This window comes from Papio anubis, chromosome 3 (genome assembly GCF_008728515.1).
Source record: "Papio anubis isolate 15944 chromosome 3, Panubis1.0, whole genome shotgun sequence".
NCBI lineage: Eukaryota > Metazoa > Chordata > Mammalia > Primates > Cercopithecidae > Papio > Papio anubis.
Window position 1 is genome coordinate 109,929,289 of NC_044978.1, and position 17,422 is coordinate 109,946,710.

The 17,422-nt window shown below is 32.5% G+C and overlaps 1 protein-coding gene across 5 annotated transcripts in view; it reads right to left on the minus strand.

Moving 5' to 3' along the window:
• The window catches only part of EPHA5 (EPH receptor A5), a 340,958-nt gene that overhangs the window by 309,015 nt on the left and 14,521 nt on the right, over positions 1-17,422 (minus strand). For all 5 annotated transcript variants that reach the window (XM_017958793.3, XM_017958795.3, XM_031664478.1 and 2 more), the window contains exon 2: positions 3,759-3,823. In XM_017958793.3, coding sequence (XP_017814282.1) covers positions 3,759-3,823 — 65 coding nt within the window. The remainder of the gene's footprint in view (positions 1-3,758; positions 3,824-17,422) is intronic.

Genomic DNA, 17,422 nt, shown 5'->3' on the forward strand with positions numbered 1-17,422 from the left:
CACATATTTTGCTTATTTGAGAATGTGTTAGTTTCTTCTTCATTTTCAAAAGGTAGTTTTCCTGGATATCGAATTCTAGCTCCACAGTCTTTCTCTTCTTGCATTTTGAAGAGGTCATCGCTTTGCCTTCTGGACCCCATGATTTCTAGTAAGAAATAGCTGTGCAAAGTACTGAGGATCGCTTATACAAGGTGAGATGTTTGACTCTAGCTACTTTTGAAAGTTTCTCTCTTTGGCTTTTGATAGTTTAACTATGATGTATCTAGTTGTGAATGTGTTTAACTTTATCCTACTTCAGTTTGTTGAGTTTCCTGAATGTGTGCATTAATGTTTCCTCATCAAATTTGGGAACTTTATGTCCATTAATTCTTCAAATATTTGTTCTGACCCATTTGGCCTCTCTTCTTCTGAGACTCCCATTATATCTGTGTTCTTCCCACTGATCTCTAAGTTTCTGTTTATTTTTGTTCATTAATTTTTCTTTCTGTTCCTCAGATTGGATTATCTCAGTTGTCCTATCTTCAAGTCGGCTTATTCTTTATTCTCTCTGCTCAAATCTGCCCCTATTGCAAATTCTTCATTCAATTTTATACTTTTCAACTCCAATTTATTTTTCATTTATAAGAGGTTCTATCTCTTTATTGATATTTTGAATTCAATTATACATTACTTTATACTTTCTTTTAGTTCTTGACACATATTTTCCTTTACTTCTTTCAACGTATTTTAACAGCTGGGCATATTCAGTATAAATTCTAATAACTGCTTTTGTTCTTTTTACCAGCAATACTTTCTTGTTTCTTTGCATTTCTCATAGTATTTTGTTATTGGAAATCTGGCATATTAAATAAAGTAATGTGACAACTCTGAAAATTAGATTCTCCCTCACTCTCCAGGAAGTGTTAATGTTTGTTTCTTTAATGACTTTTCTGAAATAATTCTGTATACTCTATTTTTCAATGGCCATGTGTAGCCATTGAAGTCATTGCTCTATTAGCTTACATAGCAGGTATTGCTTAGACAGAATATTTTGTTAATCTCAAACCAGTAAGTGTTTCAACTTTGGGGAGGGTCTGTGTGTGCATGTTGGGACATTCCTTCAATATTCAGCTAAGCAATTAAAGACCTACCTTAACCTTCTCTTCCTGCTTGTGAGCAAATAAAACCTTAGGTCTTTCTCAGGTCTTTCCTGAGCATATATACGTCCCTGGGCATGTACAAAGCCCTACACATGTGCATGGCCTTATAAATTCCAAATAAGTCATTGAGGTATTTGAAAATCAGTGTGGACATCTCAATTTCCAGCTTTCCCTAAGTTTTCTGGTTGACAAGCCTATTGTTTGTCCCAAATTTTAGGTAGCCCCTCACACAGAAGAAAAATCAGACAATTGTCTGTCTTTTTGACAAATGCCCAGCTGAGAAAAAGCTTTTGGACTTCAACAGCTCTAAGTCAGGTGAAATCAAGAGTGTCTTACAATGCGGTCTTCCACGGAGTTCTCAAACATTTTAAATAAAGACAATTCTCTGAAACTGAGACTGGGAAGAATCTCCTACTCCCTTTCAGTTCTTACTAGTCTACTGGTTTTCACCATGATGGCTGAATTTTGGCTTTTCAAGACTACCTCAGAGCTAGAGAGGCAGGAAGGACATGGAGCAAGTAAAATGCCACAAACTTTGCTATTTTAAAAGACTCAGTCATTTTTCTTAAATAAAAGTGTCCCATATTGCTCCAAGATCACGTCTGAATACCAGAGTTCCAATAAAAATGACTCGAACATTTTTTTTCCAGTTTTCTTGTGGCAATTATTGAAAAAATAATTTGGTGGTCATTATTCCACAATTTTTATGGACATCATTCTGATTATCTATATTTCACCTACGATTATGTTGCTTATCTAATCACAAATGGCACAGCTAACTAAAAATATTTTAAAAGTGTATATATTTTTACTATCATTGTATATATCATGAACATTCATTTTCCTTAAATATAATACATTTTTTCCTTCATTTTGCATTTGAGTGATGTAACACAAAACATAACGCCTGAGTCCCACATACATCTCTCACACTCAAACAAATATACATTCATTAAGCCCCTCTAAGTTAACTTCCCTGTCTTCAATATTAACATTTGGTACACTATGTCAAAGGAAACATTACTCAACATAATAACAAGAATTTTGAAAAGGATGCTCATTGTTTAAAAAACAGAACAAATATACCACTATATGAACAATAATAATAGAAAAAAAAGACAGCATGAAGTTGTTAGAAAAATTTAAAAGATCCAATTCCCAACACAGAAGGATTATGTTTTTATAAAGCTATTAATTGTGCTTCGTATAGAAATCATATATAAAATTGAGTAAATTTCCTCAAATGTATAGTTGCAACAGCAACTACAACACCGTACTTATACTCTCACAGATACGCTCTTTCAAAGCTCTATTTTAATAACTTCCGAGTGGAAACAGGAGAAAAACACAAAACTAAATTCAAAGAAAATATCTCATATATTTTCTCTGGATTCTAAAAAGCTAATTTCAACACAACACATCAACCATACTCTCAGAAAGAAAAAAAATTAAAATATTTATTCAATAGATTATTTTCGGTACGTGAAAAAAAAGGGAGAATACAAAATATCTGTATAGGTTCTCATAGACAGACGTTAGCCAGACATTTATCTGTACGGAGTCATGACAGATGAAAGAAAGATTGTGTGGTGGTTCAGGAAAAAAAAGGAAGGGAAGAAGGAAGAGTATAAGAAAGATAAAAGAACACATTGAAAGTATACACGTTATTATCTTGAGCCTGGCTCTACTTGCGTTATGCAATGTTTTTGTTTGTTTTTTGTTATTTTGCCTTACCTTTATGTTCCAATATCTTAAAAATCTACTAGCATTCCTTTTTAATATTATGGCTTTAAATACATCTGTAACTTTTCACAACTAAAGAGAAATACAAAATTGATGAAAAACATAAAAGCCCACTGAGATGAGGATGTTAATATACAAATTATTATGGATTAGAATAATTAATACAACGTACGATTTCCATAATAACTTTCTTAGTAAAGGACTGATTCACACACCTGGTTTACTCGTTAATTTGAAAATGAAAATTTTGGCTCTTTAGGTTATTATGACAAAATTTGTTATATTATTAGATTACTCTAAAATAAACCTTTGATATTTTCTAGATGAATTGCAGTTGCATATGTACATGATATTATAATAGTTTCTTGGATTTTTTTTATCTCAATGGAATTTAAAGGAATTTCTTATACTATTTTTATTCCCTTATTCTGTAAATGAAGTCAAAATTAAATTGGTCCCAGCTTTGAATCACACTGATCACAGACCAGTTAAATTTTATTTCCTATGCAATATGCCAGGATGATGGTAAATTAGTAGCAAATCAAATACTTTTATATTTATTATAAACTAATTCTGAAAGTTTCTTTGTTGTTTTCATGTGAACTTTTCCTAAATGCTGAAGGAAACTTCACATTTCTTTGTGGAACAATACTCAGAGAGGAAATAATATATTTACTCTTTAGTCACTGAAAGCCCTTCCCTAGTGTTCCTTTTTTTGGTTAGAGTTATTTGAAGTCCCACCACCCCATCCAACACACACATAGCACCTCCTATCTCAACAACATATACATCCAGTACATATTCATTCCTGTGTTGCAAGTATCAAGATGCTTATGCGCATAGCTTAAGTTTTAGAAAAACCTTCATGAAACTTACCCCATTTTTTGGAAAAGCAATCCATCCCAGGTCCCCCATGACAGTGCGTGAATCCAATAAATTCACTGAAAAGAAAAGAATACAAAACTCAGTGAAATGTATATTATCATGAATATTGTATCTCTATTCTAATAGTGTTATTAAAATTGCATGTTGTTTACGTAACTGAAATTAAGTGTTCATTATGATGAATACAATGGGTATAATTTAAAGAAAATATATTGATGCAAGAGAGCAAATGATTTTAAATAAACATTTGAAGAACAATCACAGCAAAATCATCTGAAAGCAAATCATTACCCTATTTTATTTTCTTGCAAAACAATAATAAATTAAAAAAAAAAAAAAACTCGTGAGGAAAAAAAAAGAACAAAAGTAAACCCACAAAAATGAAAGGTTCATGCTGCCTTGTAAAAAGCTCTAGGTTTTGGGATTAAGCTGCAGCCATAAAATTGTAGCTAAATGTATTTTATTTTCTTCTGGGAAGCTGTTATGAAGCAATTAACAAATAATTTACATTAAACAGCAATAAACTATTCCCAAGCTTGTAACATTTTTTGTGATATTAACAGAAATCTGTAATCCAAACTGCAAGTTTAATTAAGAAATAAATCTACACACCCTTAACCAAGACAAGGAAATTGTTGCAGTTCTTGAGATAGTTGCTATACTTAAGAATCCATTGCATTCCCAGAGATACCTTCTTCTTAGATATGACCATAGTCTAAAAAGAGTGTTTTATGTAGAACTGTCTGATACATTATATATGGGAATATTAAGATATTAAGAAACTCCAGGATGGAAGTTTGAGTACCATCATTACAAAAGGAAGCTATTTATGAGTATGTACACACACAGACACACACACACACATACACACCCATGCACACACATACACACTCATACACATCATACATATGGTGTTATATACTGACTCTGAGAAATCAAAGTAGCTTATCGGGTACTGTCTACTCAAAATACTTTAGCCCTGGATCACAGATCATCATTTCTCCAACCTATTATACCTATCCCACATGGCTCTACCTGGCCTGCTGTGCAACAGAACAACTTTGAATGAGCCTGGAATATGAACCTGAAAGGGAAACACCTGAGTTATTCCTATGTAGAGGTATCGAGGCTTCCTTAAGCTGTATTCAAAAGCCAGTATCTTGAAATGCCACCAGTTCTAAAAGGATGATTCTATGTGTAAGTGTAAGCCTGGAGTATTAAAGAAATAACAGTTGATAGGCTGGGATGTGTTCTTATACTTTTTAAGATAATATAAAATTATTATGACTGAGGAAATTTTCTATATCTTAGAGAAATTTATGTACATTTAACTATTATTATGCATCGTTTATTTCACAGTAGCAAAAATTAATGAGACAAAAGCACGTTTGGGAACATACATATTTTATAAACCACATTGAAAGCATATGATAATATTAGTAACATTAAAATAAATCAGTAGCTTAAAATCTGTAGAAAAACAAATATACTAAAAATTACCTATACATACACATATATGTTGTTGCTAACTATACTTTATTCATCTATTTTCTGAGCTCATTAACTATTAAAAAATGCATACAATATAATGTTTATATCACTTTTAACCTACTTAAATCATACTGGTTTTAATGAATAATAATTAATTTGTGGAATTATTAATTTCTTAAAAGAATGGTGACCTAATTGAAAAACCATTCTTTAAAAATCAAACAAACAAAAACTGCTCTAATACCCACTGACCTTGCAAATCCTGCCCCTCACTACATCTAATTTTTCAGATAGATCCATACTCTTCCTTTTGCTCTATTGTTGTCCTTTCTGGTTTCTATGAGAATAAGGCTACATTCAACTTAAATGTCCTTGCCCTCATTTTAGTTTTTTCTGGGACACTAGGGCTGTGTCTAGACATGACTAAATACCAAGGGGTTTCAGAACCTAAATTGTTATGTTTATTCATCTTAATGATTCATTTGATTCACCTTTCATATTGAGCAGCAGCATATCTGTAGATGAGATAAAGTAGAGCAAATCAGCAAACTAAGGGTGCTACCATGATGGCAATCAAATTGAACTTAATCCTTTGGCGGCAAACTGATGTGCATAGGAATTCCAGGAATTCATAACCAGCCTACCGTGAGAAACACAGCGTTCCTTGTAGACCTGTTACTAATATGAAATATTCATTATTATCAACAGAATTTCAGATAGCTTTTCAAGATTCAGTTAGCCGCACTTGAATTAGGTTTAAACTAAATTACCATTTTTACTTTTTTTTTCTTTCTGGAAAATATGTATGTGTTGAAGTAAACAAATTACCTTAAAATACTAACTTGGCTGTTAATACAATTTATTAAGAGTTCTCAATGTTGGAATATACTGCAGAATATATGAGAATAACTACATTAGGAATCACTATAATCTTACAGTGAAGTGGTCAAATAATTTTCTTTGTATATAGACTAGGAAATCCACAAGAAATACATGTATGTATCTTCCCACTACTGTCTAAAATTGATGTCCGTCTGGAAACAAATGATTTCATAAAATTCACAATCCTGAAAAGGTAATTACACATTCCATTACTAAAATGGAAATTGAGAAAAAGAGAGTAAAATTAGGCATTTTTAGCAATCATTTGCATGTTATTATATTATAATTTTGTTTATGTAATGGAGGATAAATTGGGATTTGATTCTTAGAGAAAATAACTAAAATTTTTGTGTAAATTTTAAAATACATATCTTTCTTTTACCTTCTGAGTTGCTAATGTTTCCTTCATCCTTCAAAACATATTTCAGGAATTCCTTCTTCAGGACACTATTCTGATCTTCCCTTTCCTAAATCTGAGTTAGGCATTATTACTCAATATTCTATGAGCACTCAATTCCTATCTTCAAAAAATTGTATGAACAAAATTCTCTTATAAGAACACCATGTTTGACTCATGCCTATGAATCTAGTCTCAGTTCAGAAAAGCTGAATAGCTGTTTATCTTATGAATGAATAATGTGGTCAGTGGGAAGATCAGGAGAGTGAGGCTAATCAACATACACCAGTGGTTCTCAACATGGAGATATAATAATGTCTGGAGACATTTGGGTGCGTTTATCTATTTTCTGAGTTCATTAGTGGATGAATATTTGCTTCTGGCATTTAATGGGAAGAAGTCAGGTATGCGGTGAAGCATCCTGCAATGTACCGTCAGCCTCCCCAGGAAAGAATTATCTGGTCAAAATTTCACTAGTACTAAAGTTGAGAAACCCTATTACATACCTATTGATACCACTAGAAATTTTCTACTTCCACAATACTTTATATGGTACATCAGTAGAATGATCTGTTCATCTATCGATGTACTAGATAAATAATTGTGAAAGTAGAAATTTAACAGAGGTTAGCATATTTGGGGACCTTCTCTTTGAACCAAAATAATATTTCTACTTAAGAAAATTAGAGTAATATAATAATTTTAGTCTTATTTATAAAAATAAAAATAGAGTATCTGACTATATAACACCACTAAATTATTTTTCACATAACCAATATAATTATTAAATGTGTTATTATATACATTTTCATAATTTCTCAGTATTCATGACTATATGCATGAAAAGGCACTTTGCCATTACTCTAATTAATGCCTCCATTTTCCCTACTAGTAAAATAAAAAATCAAAATATAGCTATATAAAAAACAGAAGTTTAGATATAGGGTTTATATAAATGTGAATTTTCGGAAGTTAATTTCCCAATTTCATTACCAAATTTATTAAAAAGAGGGCTTGGCAGTAATAGAGCATAGTCACTAAATATCTTCTGTGCCATAATTACAGTAATTAAATTGTTCTGAACAGTATATATGCTTGTTGTAAATTGCAATGAATTCACGAGTATTGATCTTTATTGTACAACTTAATTAAAACTTGTCCGGGAGAACCCATTAATGAATATAATTAGAGGAAATGTTTGATGCCACAGTTACTCTAGAAGATATTAATTAGATATCAGAAATTTTATGAAAAATGTTTTCATTCTATTATTTGTATTTTAAACTAGAGTCATACCATTCAACTGAGAGACAGATTTCAAGATGATTTTTCCCTCAGCCATTGTATAATTATGATTAAGATGGACATATTGGTAGGTATTGGTATTTCAATCAGTAATTAAGAAGGCTGATTATCCAGGAGAAATAACTTAAAGGGGTCAATGAATATGTACTACATTGCAAATTCCTAACATTAATGTATGGGGGAAAAATACTAACACAGGAACTTTTTAATAAGGAAAAGTCACTTAACTGAATGCCCAGCCAAATAACAGATTATGAAAGAAACTAATTCAAAATAGTCTTTAGTACGCTTTAATTGTATTGCTATACATTAACAATTTCAATGCTTTCTTGAAAAGAGAAAAGCTTTTAGAAAATTCACTTTCAGAAAAAGTAGATTGCTAACTCATTATATTTGTTGGGATTCAAGGAAAGCAAAGAGCAAATAAATAAAATGGAATATGCATAAGAAGATTCCTAAATCCTCAACTTCACACATTCTAACAATTAAAGTTTAGCTTAGGTTAATAATACAAATATGTTCTTCAATGATTATAACTTTCAAATATTCTAACTTGTTCTATACCACTTTGACTCCACTACTTTCTCCTTAACATCTTGCCAACTTAAGTCACTATGAGCAGGAAAATGCATTAGATTTTCCAGGAAACAGACACATTGGAATGAAAGTGTTTTCAGACCTTGAAGAGTCAAAAGATAGATCAAGGACATTTGATCCCACCATACACCATCAGTGGGCAAAGCCTTAAGAGAATATGTGATCCTTGATGACATGAAAATAGACAATTAGAAGGCTTATTCTTACTTATATTGTTTCTGTTTTTGCCATTATCTTCACATTAACAAATACAGTTATAATGTCAGTTAAACCTCCGCTACAGTATGAAAAGAGAATAATTTGGGTTAGTAGCAGATGAGATGGCCTTCACTCTCTAAAGGCATTGAATCAAAGTGGCATTGCATACTAGAGACTTCTGATGGATGCTTGCTTATTGACTTCCATTTAACAATATCAGAAAAGCTACTGGATTCAATTACAATACACATTTAACTAATCTGTGAGAACAAACCCCAGATATACAGCTGTCCAGCCTCTCTCCATGGTCCCATCCAGCACAGATGTGATTTCTCACTTTCAGGCTAAATTTTATAATTTGACAACTGCTGCAGGGAACAAAGAACAGTTTACAAAATGAGTGCAGAGAAAGAGGACATGTGTTTCCCATTGGTAAACTAGATTTGTAAATTTGGGAAAAATTATGTTATAGGTTTAGAAGTGTTATGTAGATTTCTGGCATCCCTTGACTCAAAGGCAGGAAGCCACAACCAACTGTATTTTCAGACAATGAATAGAAGAGTATTTATTTTACAATTCTGAGCAACCCATATGCACAATCTTTTTTAGAAAAAAGAAGAAGAAATGTGCGGAAATCACTTGTGGAATGCTTACTGTATGTCAGATGCTCTACTAGGTAATTTATACATAAAGCAGTAACTGAGACCTTAGTAACGGACCATGAGCACTGCTTGTTGTTTCCTGCAGCCAAGTCAGTCCCCCAGTTAAGACCTAAACGTTAGATCACTGCATTGCAACCACCTATTTCCCTAGATATCCAAAGACTCTAATCAAGAATGATTCTACCTTGTTTGTACATGAACCATGGCAGCTAAACATAGCTTTAGAAAAACTGCACAACCAGAGACTGATTTCATTCTAAGTAAACCGTGACCTCAAATGAGCCATGAACATTACCTGACAAACCTATATTTAGGTAACTAGGCCTTTTGTGTATTAACCACAAAGCATTTTCTAAAAATTTTCATTAAAATATATTCAAAAGTAAACCTCACATTCCCATCCAGTGAATGTCCTATTTCTGTCCTTTTCATAACTCAGATTATTGAATGAATTATCAACACCCCTATCTATTATTTCCTCACATCTTCCTCATTCCTTACCTAATCCATTACAATCTGACTTCAACCCCCATTATTCTACCAAAATTTGTTACTAAATTCACTAGTGATAATTGTGTAACTCTAAGCTCCTAATTTGCCTTATCTTTTGGCAGCATTTGGTCATGACCATGATAGATAAACAATCTCACTTTTCATCTTCAGTGACTACAGATTTCTGTGATTTTCTTCTACCTCTCTAGCTACTTCTTCCTCTTTCCTTTATAAGCTATTCTTACTGTACCATCCCTTCAAACTTCGATTTTTATCAATGGCTCATTTTTGTAGATTTCCTTCACTTCTCACACTACACCAATAATTCTTGATTAAAACTTAACATCAAAATTTAAAAGGAGATTTTTTAAAAGAACTAAGTCTTGGTGCCAGTCCATGCATATTGAATCAGCCTATTAAGGATAGAGAAGGGCTCATATGTATGTTTACTTTCTGTTTGCCGTATGGTTGGTTTTAAAGGAGATATTGGCACATGCCCCAATGTAAGGACTCTTCCAGAGGAGCTCATGAACTTCTGAGTTACAATCTAAATGTTAATGATCACACAAATCCATTTATTTTGTCCATCTCTCTCTCCTAAAATTCCTATAAATTTGTAAAACTGACTGCTGGTTCTTAACACATTTATGGTATATAATCGTCCCCAAATTCAGCCTGTCTCTAAATGAACAAAGTATCTTCTCTATAGAGAAGTAAAAATAAAAATTGTGTTCCCATGTTCCCTAGTTCAACGAGTGTAATGCCATATAACTAGTTGTACTGGCCAGGAGCAGTGGCTCACGCCTGTAATCCCAGCACTTTGGGAAGCCGAGGCGGGCGGATCAACAGGTCAGGAGATTGAGACCACCCTGGTTAACACGGTGAAACCCCGTCTCTACTAAAACTAAATAATAATAATAATAATAAATTAGCCGATCATGGTGGCGGGAGCCTGTAGTCCGAGCTCCTCGGGAGGCTGAGACAGGAGAATGGCAAGAACCTGGGAGGCGGAGCTTGCAGTGAGCCGAGACTGCGCCACTGCACTTCAGCCTGTGCGACAGAGCGAGACTCCGTCTCAAAAAAAAAAAAAAACAAAAAAAAAAAAAAACTAGTTGTTCTCTCCAGATATCTGAGTCAACCTTTCCTCACCTTTAGCCTCACATTGAATCACTGACCAAATCCTACTGATTCTAACACAGCCAATGATAACCCTCTAAATCGCCTGCTCTGTTTCATTCCACAGTATAGCCAGTCCAGTCCAGTTAAATCCTTGCCATAATTTTTCACTTGAAAAATCTCCTAACTGCTTTCTCTGCAGAAAAAGGTATGATCCTTAACAATGTCTTCAAAATACTGCTTCCAGAAAGATCTTTGCAAACCACCAATATAATCATGCCCCTCTCTTACTTCAATTTTGTAATATTCTCTTATTATTTTAACGTAAGTCCTCTCCAGTTTTATTCAAGCTTGTTCGTCTCTCTATTTGCCCATCTCAACAAAAATGAACTTATTTCAATTCCAATTATGTGGTCCCACTTATTGATTCAGTTCTCTCCAATGGTCTGTGAAGGAGATCTGCAAAGGAAGGGAATTTTGGTAGAAAATATTAGTAAAGAAAACTCCTGACTGCCTCGGATAATGCTGGGTATGGATGTATTTCCTGGAACTGATACAGTCATCTAGAGAAAATAAGTAGAATCAGCAGGGGAGCAAAGCTTACAGATTAAGTTTGGCAGAGTGAAGGGATGGGAAGTATTTGGTTCCAAATTATATCATAGAGTTGTTAATCCATCTAAACTTGAAACTTGCCTCTCTCAGGAATTGCTTTTATGTGGGAAAAATCAATTTTGTTGCTTAATCCAGTGGGGAAGTTATTTGCTGTTATTTGAAGAGGAAGACATACTAACTGATACAACTTGTAAGTGGCAGAGCTTGAAGGCAAACCTATGTCTCCGTTCCAGTGTCTATTCTCCTTCCATCATGTTAATACTTCCAAAAATTGCATTCATAGAATTCTAGTGCCCTTTAAAAACTAGTAGCTTAAATTTTCACATTATCTTTGAAATGATTCCTAAAAGAGATGATTTTTATTGTCCTTTTAAATCTTAATATTATGCTTATTTGCTGCAAATAATGTCTTTAATTTTTGATTTCAAAATATTTTCATCTTTCTTTATTTTACCCCAAAGTAATTTTCATCACCACAAAGAAGTTATAGACATTGCTCTTCAAAAATTAAGCAGTAGAATAATCATACCATAAAGCATATTACTATGATGGAAGGAAAAATCAATCTGAAATGTATACGAAGTGTTTTGAATTGCTAATAGCCTAAAAAAGTGTAAACCCAGGGAGATGGCAGAAAAGAATTCAGAGATAGTATCCACTGGTTGTCTGTACGAAGTGTTAAGGCAGACCTAATACAGTAGTCTACTGACAGCTAAATTAGGACTAACGAACAGTCTGCTATATTCACAGAACAATGTTGCATGAAAAGAGCAACACCATATGGTTTTTGGTGGCTACCTTGTCAGGTATGGTAACCAAACACGTATAATCTTACATACTGTTTTTATTCTAAAAAGAAAAGTCAACATTAGATGATATATGAAGCCTGAAAATCTTTACATCACAGACTACTTCACATAAAGCAGTTTAATTCCACCCTACTATGTATATAGATAATATGAGGCTGTTTCCTTCAAAAACAAAACATTGTCCTCACTACTTGACATAAATGTGCACATTCACAGTTCATTGTGAATGCTTCATTGCATAGAGAATACTCATTAGTTCTATGGTTCTGGTTCTGCTACTGTGTGACTTGAGGAAATAATTTTACTTTGAGGGCCTCAATCCTCATGTCTGTAACATCAGTGACTGAAACGACTGAAGCTAAAATTATATATTTCTGTACTTAATGTACATTATATCACTTAATCCTAACAATTATCTTTTAGTATATTATTTTCCCCATTTTATAGATGAGGAAATGGAAGTTGAAAAACACTAATAGGGCAAGAGCCCAAGGTCCCAGAACTAATAAGCACATAGCTGAAATCTAAATCCAAGTATATCTAACTCCAAAGTTCTTTCTCTTGTATATATATCATACCCGCCCCAATGTGTGACTTGTGAAATACAAAGGTTCGCTCTTTTCAACCACTTAATCCTACGTATCAATGAATTTTATGAGATCAATGACTGAAAATCGTATGTTACAGAAGCCAGCATCATCATAATGCTCTATTTTATTATATATCAGATGAAAATCTTCAGGCATATCAATCTAAACAGAATAGACATTCGATTTTCCTGGAAAAATCACATTTTAGTATCAAATTTTCAAAAGTAAGTTACAAGATTTCAGAAAGGAAATGAGAAAGCAATAAAGTAATAATGAACCCTCTTTTCTTATTTTTTTATTTTATTATTCACTTTGCTTTAAGCATGTTAATGGGGGCAAATTATGATATGAATTTGTCCTAAAAAGACAAAGGTACACTAAAAACTACTATATTAAAATTGAATTTAAAAATGTAAGCAAAGCTGATTCTTTGTTTTGAAGGGATCCTTACCTTAGTCTTTAATTACCTCTAATGATTAAGCAAATTATACCAAACTTCAAAACAACCTATATAATCATTAGCTTTCCAGACTTCAGGGGAGGATAAATGAGGATTACAGGAGACAGAAAGTCGCACAAACTCATAGACTATATTTTAAAGTGATGGCATGTACCAAAAATAAGCAGACAACTAGATGACCCAGTAGTCCTAATATAAAATGAGAAGTGACCCAAATTTTTGCTAACAACTTGTCATTATTGCATGTCAGTCTTGCAATTTAGTCAAAATTTAATATTAATGCAAACCCTACATAATGATTTTTATCTAAATTTTTTAAATATTTGGTTAATGTTTTATCATTTAAAAAAATCAAAATATAAAGTAATACAGACAAAAATACTAACAAAGTACAAATACTCTGCCAAATGATTTTAGATGGCTGATCACAAACATTTTCGTACCCAGAACTAATTATCCATCTCAAAATAACTACTAACATTCATAATAGCAGGAAAATATTTTAAAATTAGTCTGTTAAAATACAATGGTTTATATATCTTAACAGTGTATAAAATTGTTGTAGTATTAATCACTTTTTTCTAGGTGACCTAGTACCTATAATCGATTTTTGGTAACAAAATGACTGCAGTAGTTGGCCATTTGTCCTTTCTCAAAGGTTACAAAGAAAATACAAAATAAAGGAAATAATGTAAAATAAAAGTACTTTCATTTTTCTGTGACATTGTGGCAGACATTGTTTTATGCTTATTAATTACTCATATCCTTTTCCTTTCCTTAGTTATCATAATATCAGTGTTATGCTTCATATCAGACCATGGATCAGAGGAGTCTTAGCAAACAATGTTAACCATGTTGCTATTATCTTAGCCTCCCTTGAATCTGGTAGCCTTGTTACATAGGTCTGGCAATGAGATATGGACAGCAATCTGCTTGCCAATTTCTGGGAAAGTTTTGTTGTTTAAACTAAAGGAATAATGCTGCTGACATGGCTATTGGTGCTTCTCTTCCCCTTTTTCTTATTCTGAATTGGTTGTAATACTGGCAGATACATTAGCATTCTTGCAACCATAACACAATGAGCAAGAGAGTAAGGCCAAGAAAAACACAGACTTCTGTCTTCACAGAACCCAAGCCACCAGACGTCTACCCTCAAACTTCTTTCTTTAAAAAAAAAAAAAAAATTTGTAAGCCACTGTTGGATAGTTTATTCTATTTATAACCTAATGTAATTCTACAGATAATATATACACAATGAACGAGAAAATCCAATTTACTGCCTTAAATTTTGTTCAAGTTATATAGAATATAATACCTACAATGACGGTTCATTCATTAAACAAATATTTATTGAGTAGCTACTTAACTGCCAAGAATTGTAATAAGCCTTGGGGGTACATCAGTAAATAAAACACGAAGTATCTTGATTATCATTCGGTCTTCTAATAGCTTGGCCCTGAGAATAGAAACTCCTTTGAATTTATATTACCTGTGAGGTCATCCATCTGAATCTCTTAAATCAGACTTTCAGGATATGACTATATAAATTAACATTTAGCATTTATAGATACATATGTAATATATATATGTTTTTATTTATTTATTTGAATATATATTTATATATAAACATACAAATATATTTTTATATATACCTATCTAAATTATAGTTATCTATCTAAATTATAATATCTAATTTAGATAGTTATATTCTGTTATAAATCCTAAATTAGATAGGATATAACGATATAAACATTTACCCTTACAGATATATATGTATTTAAATATATATTTTATATATTATATATAAATATACATTTATATATGTGTGTGCATGTATGTGTATATGTTTTGATATATACATATATATACATATATACACATATGCATATATGAACAAGATATACATCTATACATACATACGTACATATATACATACATCAAAGCATATACCTTGAGGATCAATTTTTTCAAATCAGTGATTATATGATTGAATATGCATCAAATCACACTTAGAATTCATTTTTCTTTTGCATAGTGATACTTGTTTTTACAATTCGCTAACATCTTGTATTTCTTTAATCTACATAGTGTTACCTGAATATCATCTATATCCCCTTTAGCCTTAGAACACTTTCATATTCTCTTTTATTAACAACAGAAACCATTTACTTAGCATTTTCTAAGCATTAGTCATATGTGATATATACATGTAAGTAAATATACAGTTTTTTTGAAGTGTAGTATTTCTATCACCCACATTCAAATCACCAGAAGTACTTTTTTTAAAACCAAATATCCATTGACTCTTTATAAAACTACAAAATCAGAACATTAAGTGGAGACGAAAATGCAAGCGACTGCACTTTAGAAGTTCCCACACAACTACCGATCCAAGTAATTCTTATGCTCGCTTAATTAGAGTTAGAAATGAGTTAGCTATGCCTTGGCTCAATGAGGTGAATCTGCCTATTACACAGCTGTATTGTTTGTATTGTGTAGCAATGTCAAATTGCAATAACAGTCTGTAAAAGCTAACTCTCAATCTTTATATTGATACAATTGCAGACTGATTCCGGTGTCAGTACACATCTCACTTTAAGTATTTCTGTTCTAAGCAAGGGTTCTTTAACAAGGATAAAGATCAGAATTATCTATGGGTGTTCTGAAACTACAGATTTCCAGGTTGCAAAAGTATAAATTTCCAAAGAATTTACTTTAATCAATTATGATTCCATAAGTTTAGGTGGGTCCAGACATAGCATAATTAACAGTATTCTGAGGTTGGTTCTAATGAGCACCTCTGCGTTAGGGACCATTGGTTTAAAGTAAACTTCACAAGATATTATAATTTCTGTTTTAGGTAGATTTATGGAAAGTTACAAGTCAGGATTATATCACACTGATCTTCTAAACAGCATTCCTTTTATATTTTATCACAGTAGTTTTTAAACTGAGCTCAGAATGGCCTGGAGATTCTAAAAAGATGTCTCAGAAGTACAAGCATATGGAGGGAAAAAGGAGACCAAAAAAACAGCCAGGAAACCCAATAATTCTTTTGTTACCTGCTTTAGGTATTAAGCTTCCACAGTGATTTCTTTTGAATTTGCTGCTGCTGCTTAAAAAAAAAAAAAAAAAAAAGTCCCTAAAAACACTGCTAACTTTATGTCTATAGTTTTCCACAGTGACTTATACAAGAATCCATCAGATAATCAGTGAAAATTAAAAATATTATTCATGGCATCCTTCAAACAAAAGCACCATTATGATAACTTCTCTCAAACCCCAGAGTTGGAAAAAAAAAAATGTCAGTTACCTGATGAACTGACAGGTTTTCTATCAGGAAGTGAGAACTGTGTAACTGAAAGCTTATGCTTAACTTTTCTATATAATTGCTTTAGCATTGATGATAGTGAGATTTTCTTGATATGAGTTTTCCATATGCATATTTCCACATTCCATATTCATGTTTCCTCGTGCATATATTTATATTATTTTTATCTTCATTTATTTTCTCAAACTATATATATAGTATGTTAATTTTTGAGAAAGGATCTCCCTCTGTTGTCCAAGATGAAGTGAAGAGGAGTGATGAGGGCTCACTGAAGCCTCAACTTCCAAGGGCTCAGGTTATTTTACCACCTCAGCCACCTGAGTAGCTGGGACTACAGGTGCACGCCACCATGTCTGGCTAATTTTTTGTATATTTTGTAGAGACAGGATTATGTCATGTTGCCCAGGCTGGTCTCAAACTCCTGGGCTCAAGCAATATGCTTGCCTTGGCCTCTAAAAGTGCTGGGATTATAGGTGTGAGCCACAGTGCCTGGCCAAAGCATACTCTTTTTATAAAACACCCTTATTCCCTCCTTGAAACATAGTATGCATAAATAAAATACAAATCATAATACTAAATATATTTAGATAAATGTAATCTCTAGCAAATGGGTACAACCCAGAGCTCCAGAGTCATATACACCTGATTCTATCCTATTAATTTATGTGCTATATGATCTAGTGAAAAATTACTGAACTTTCCCAAAACCCAAT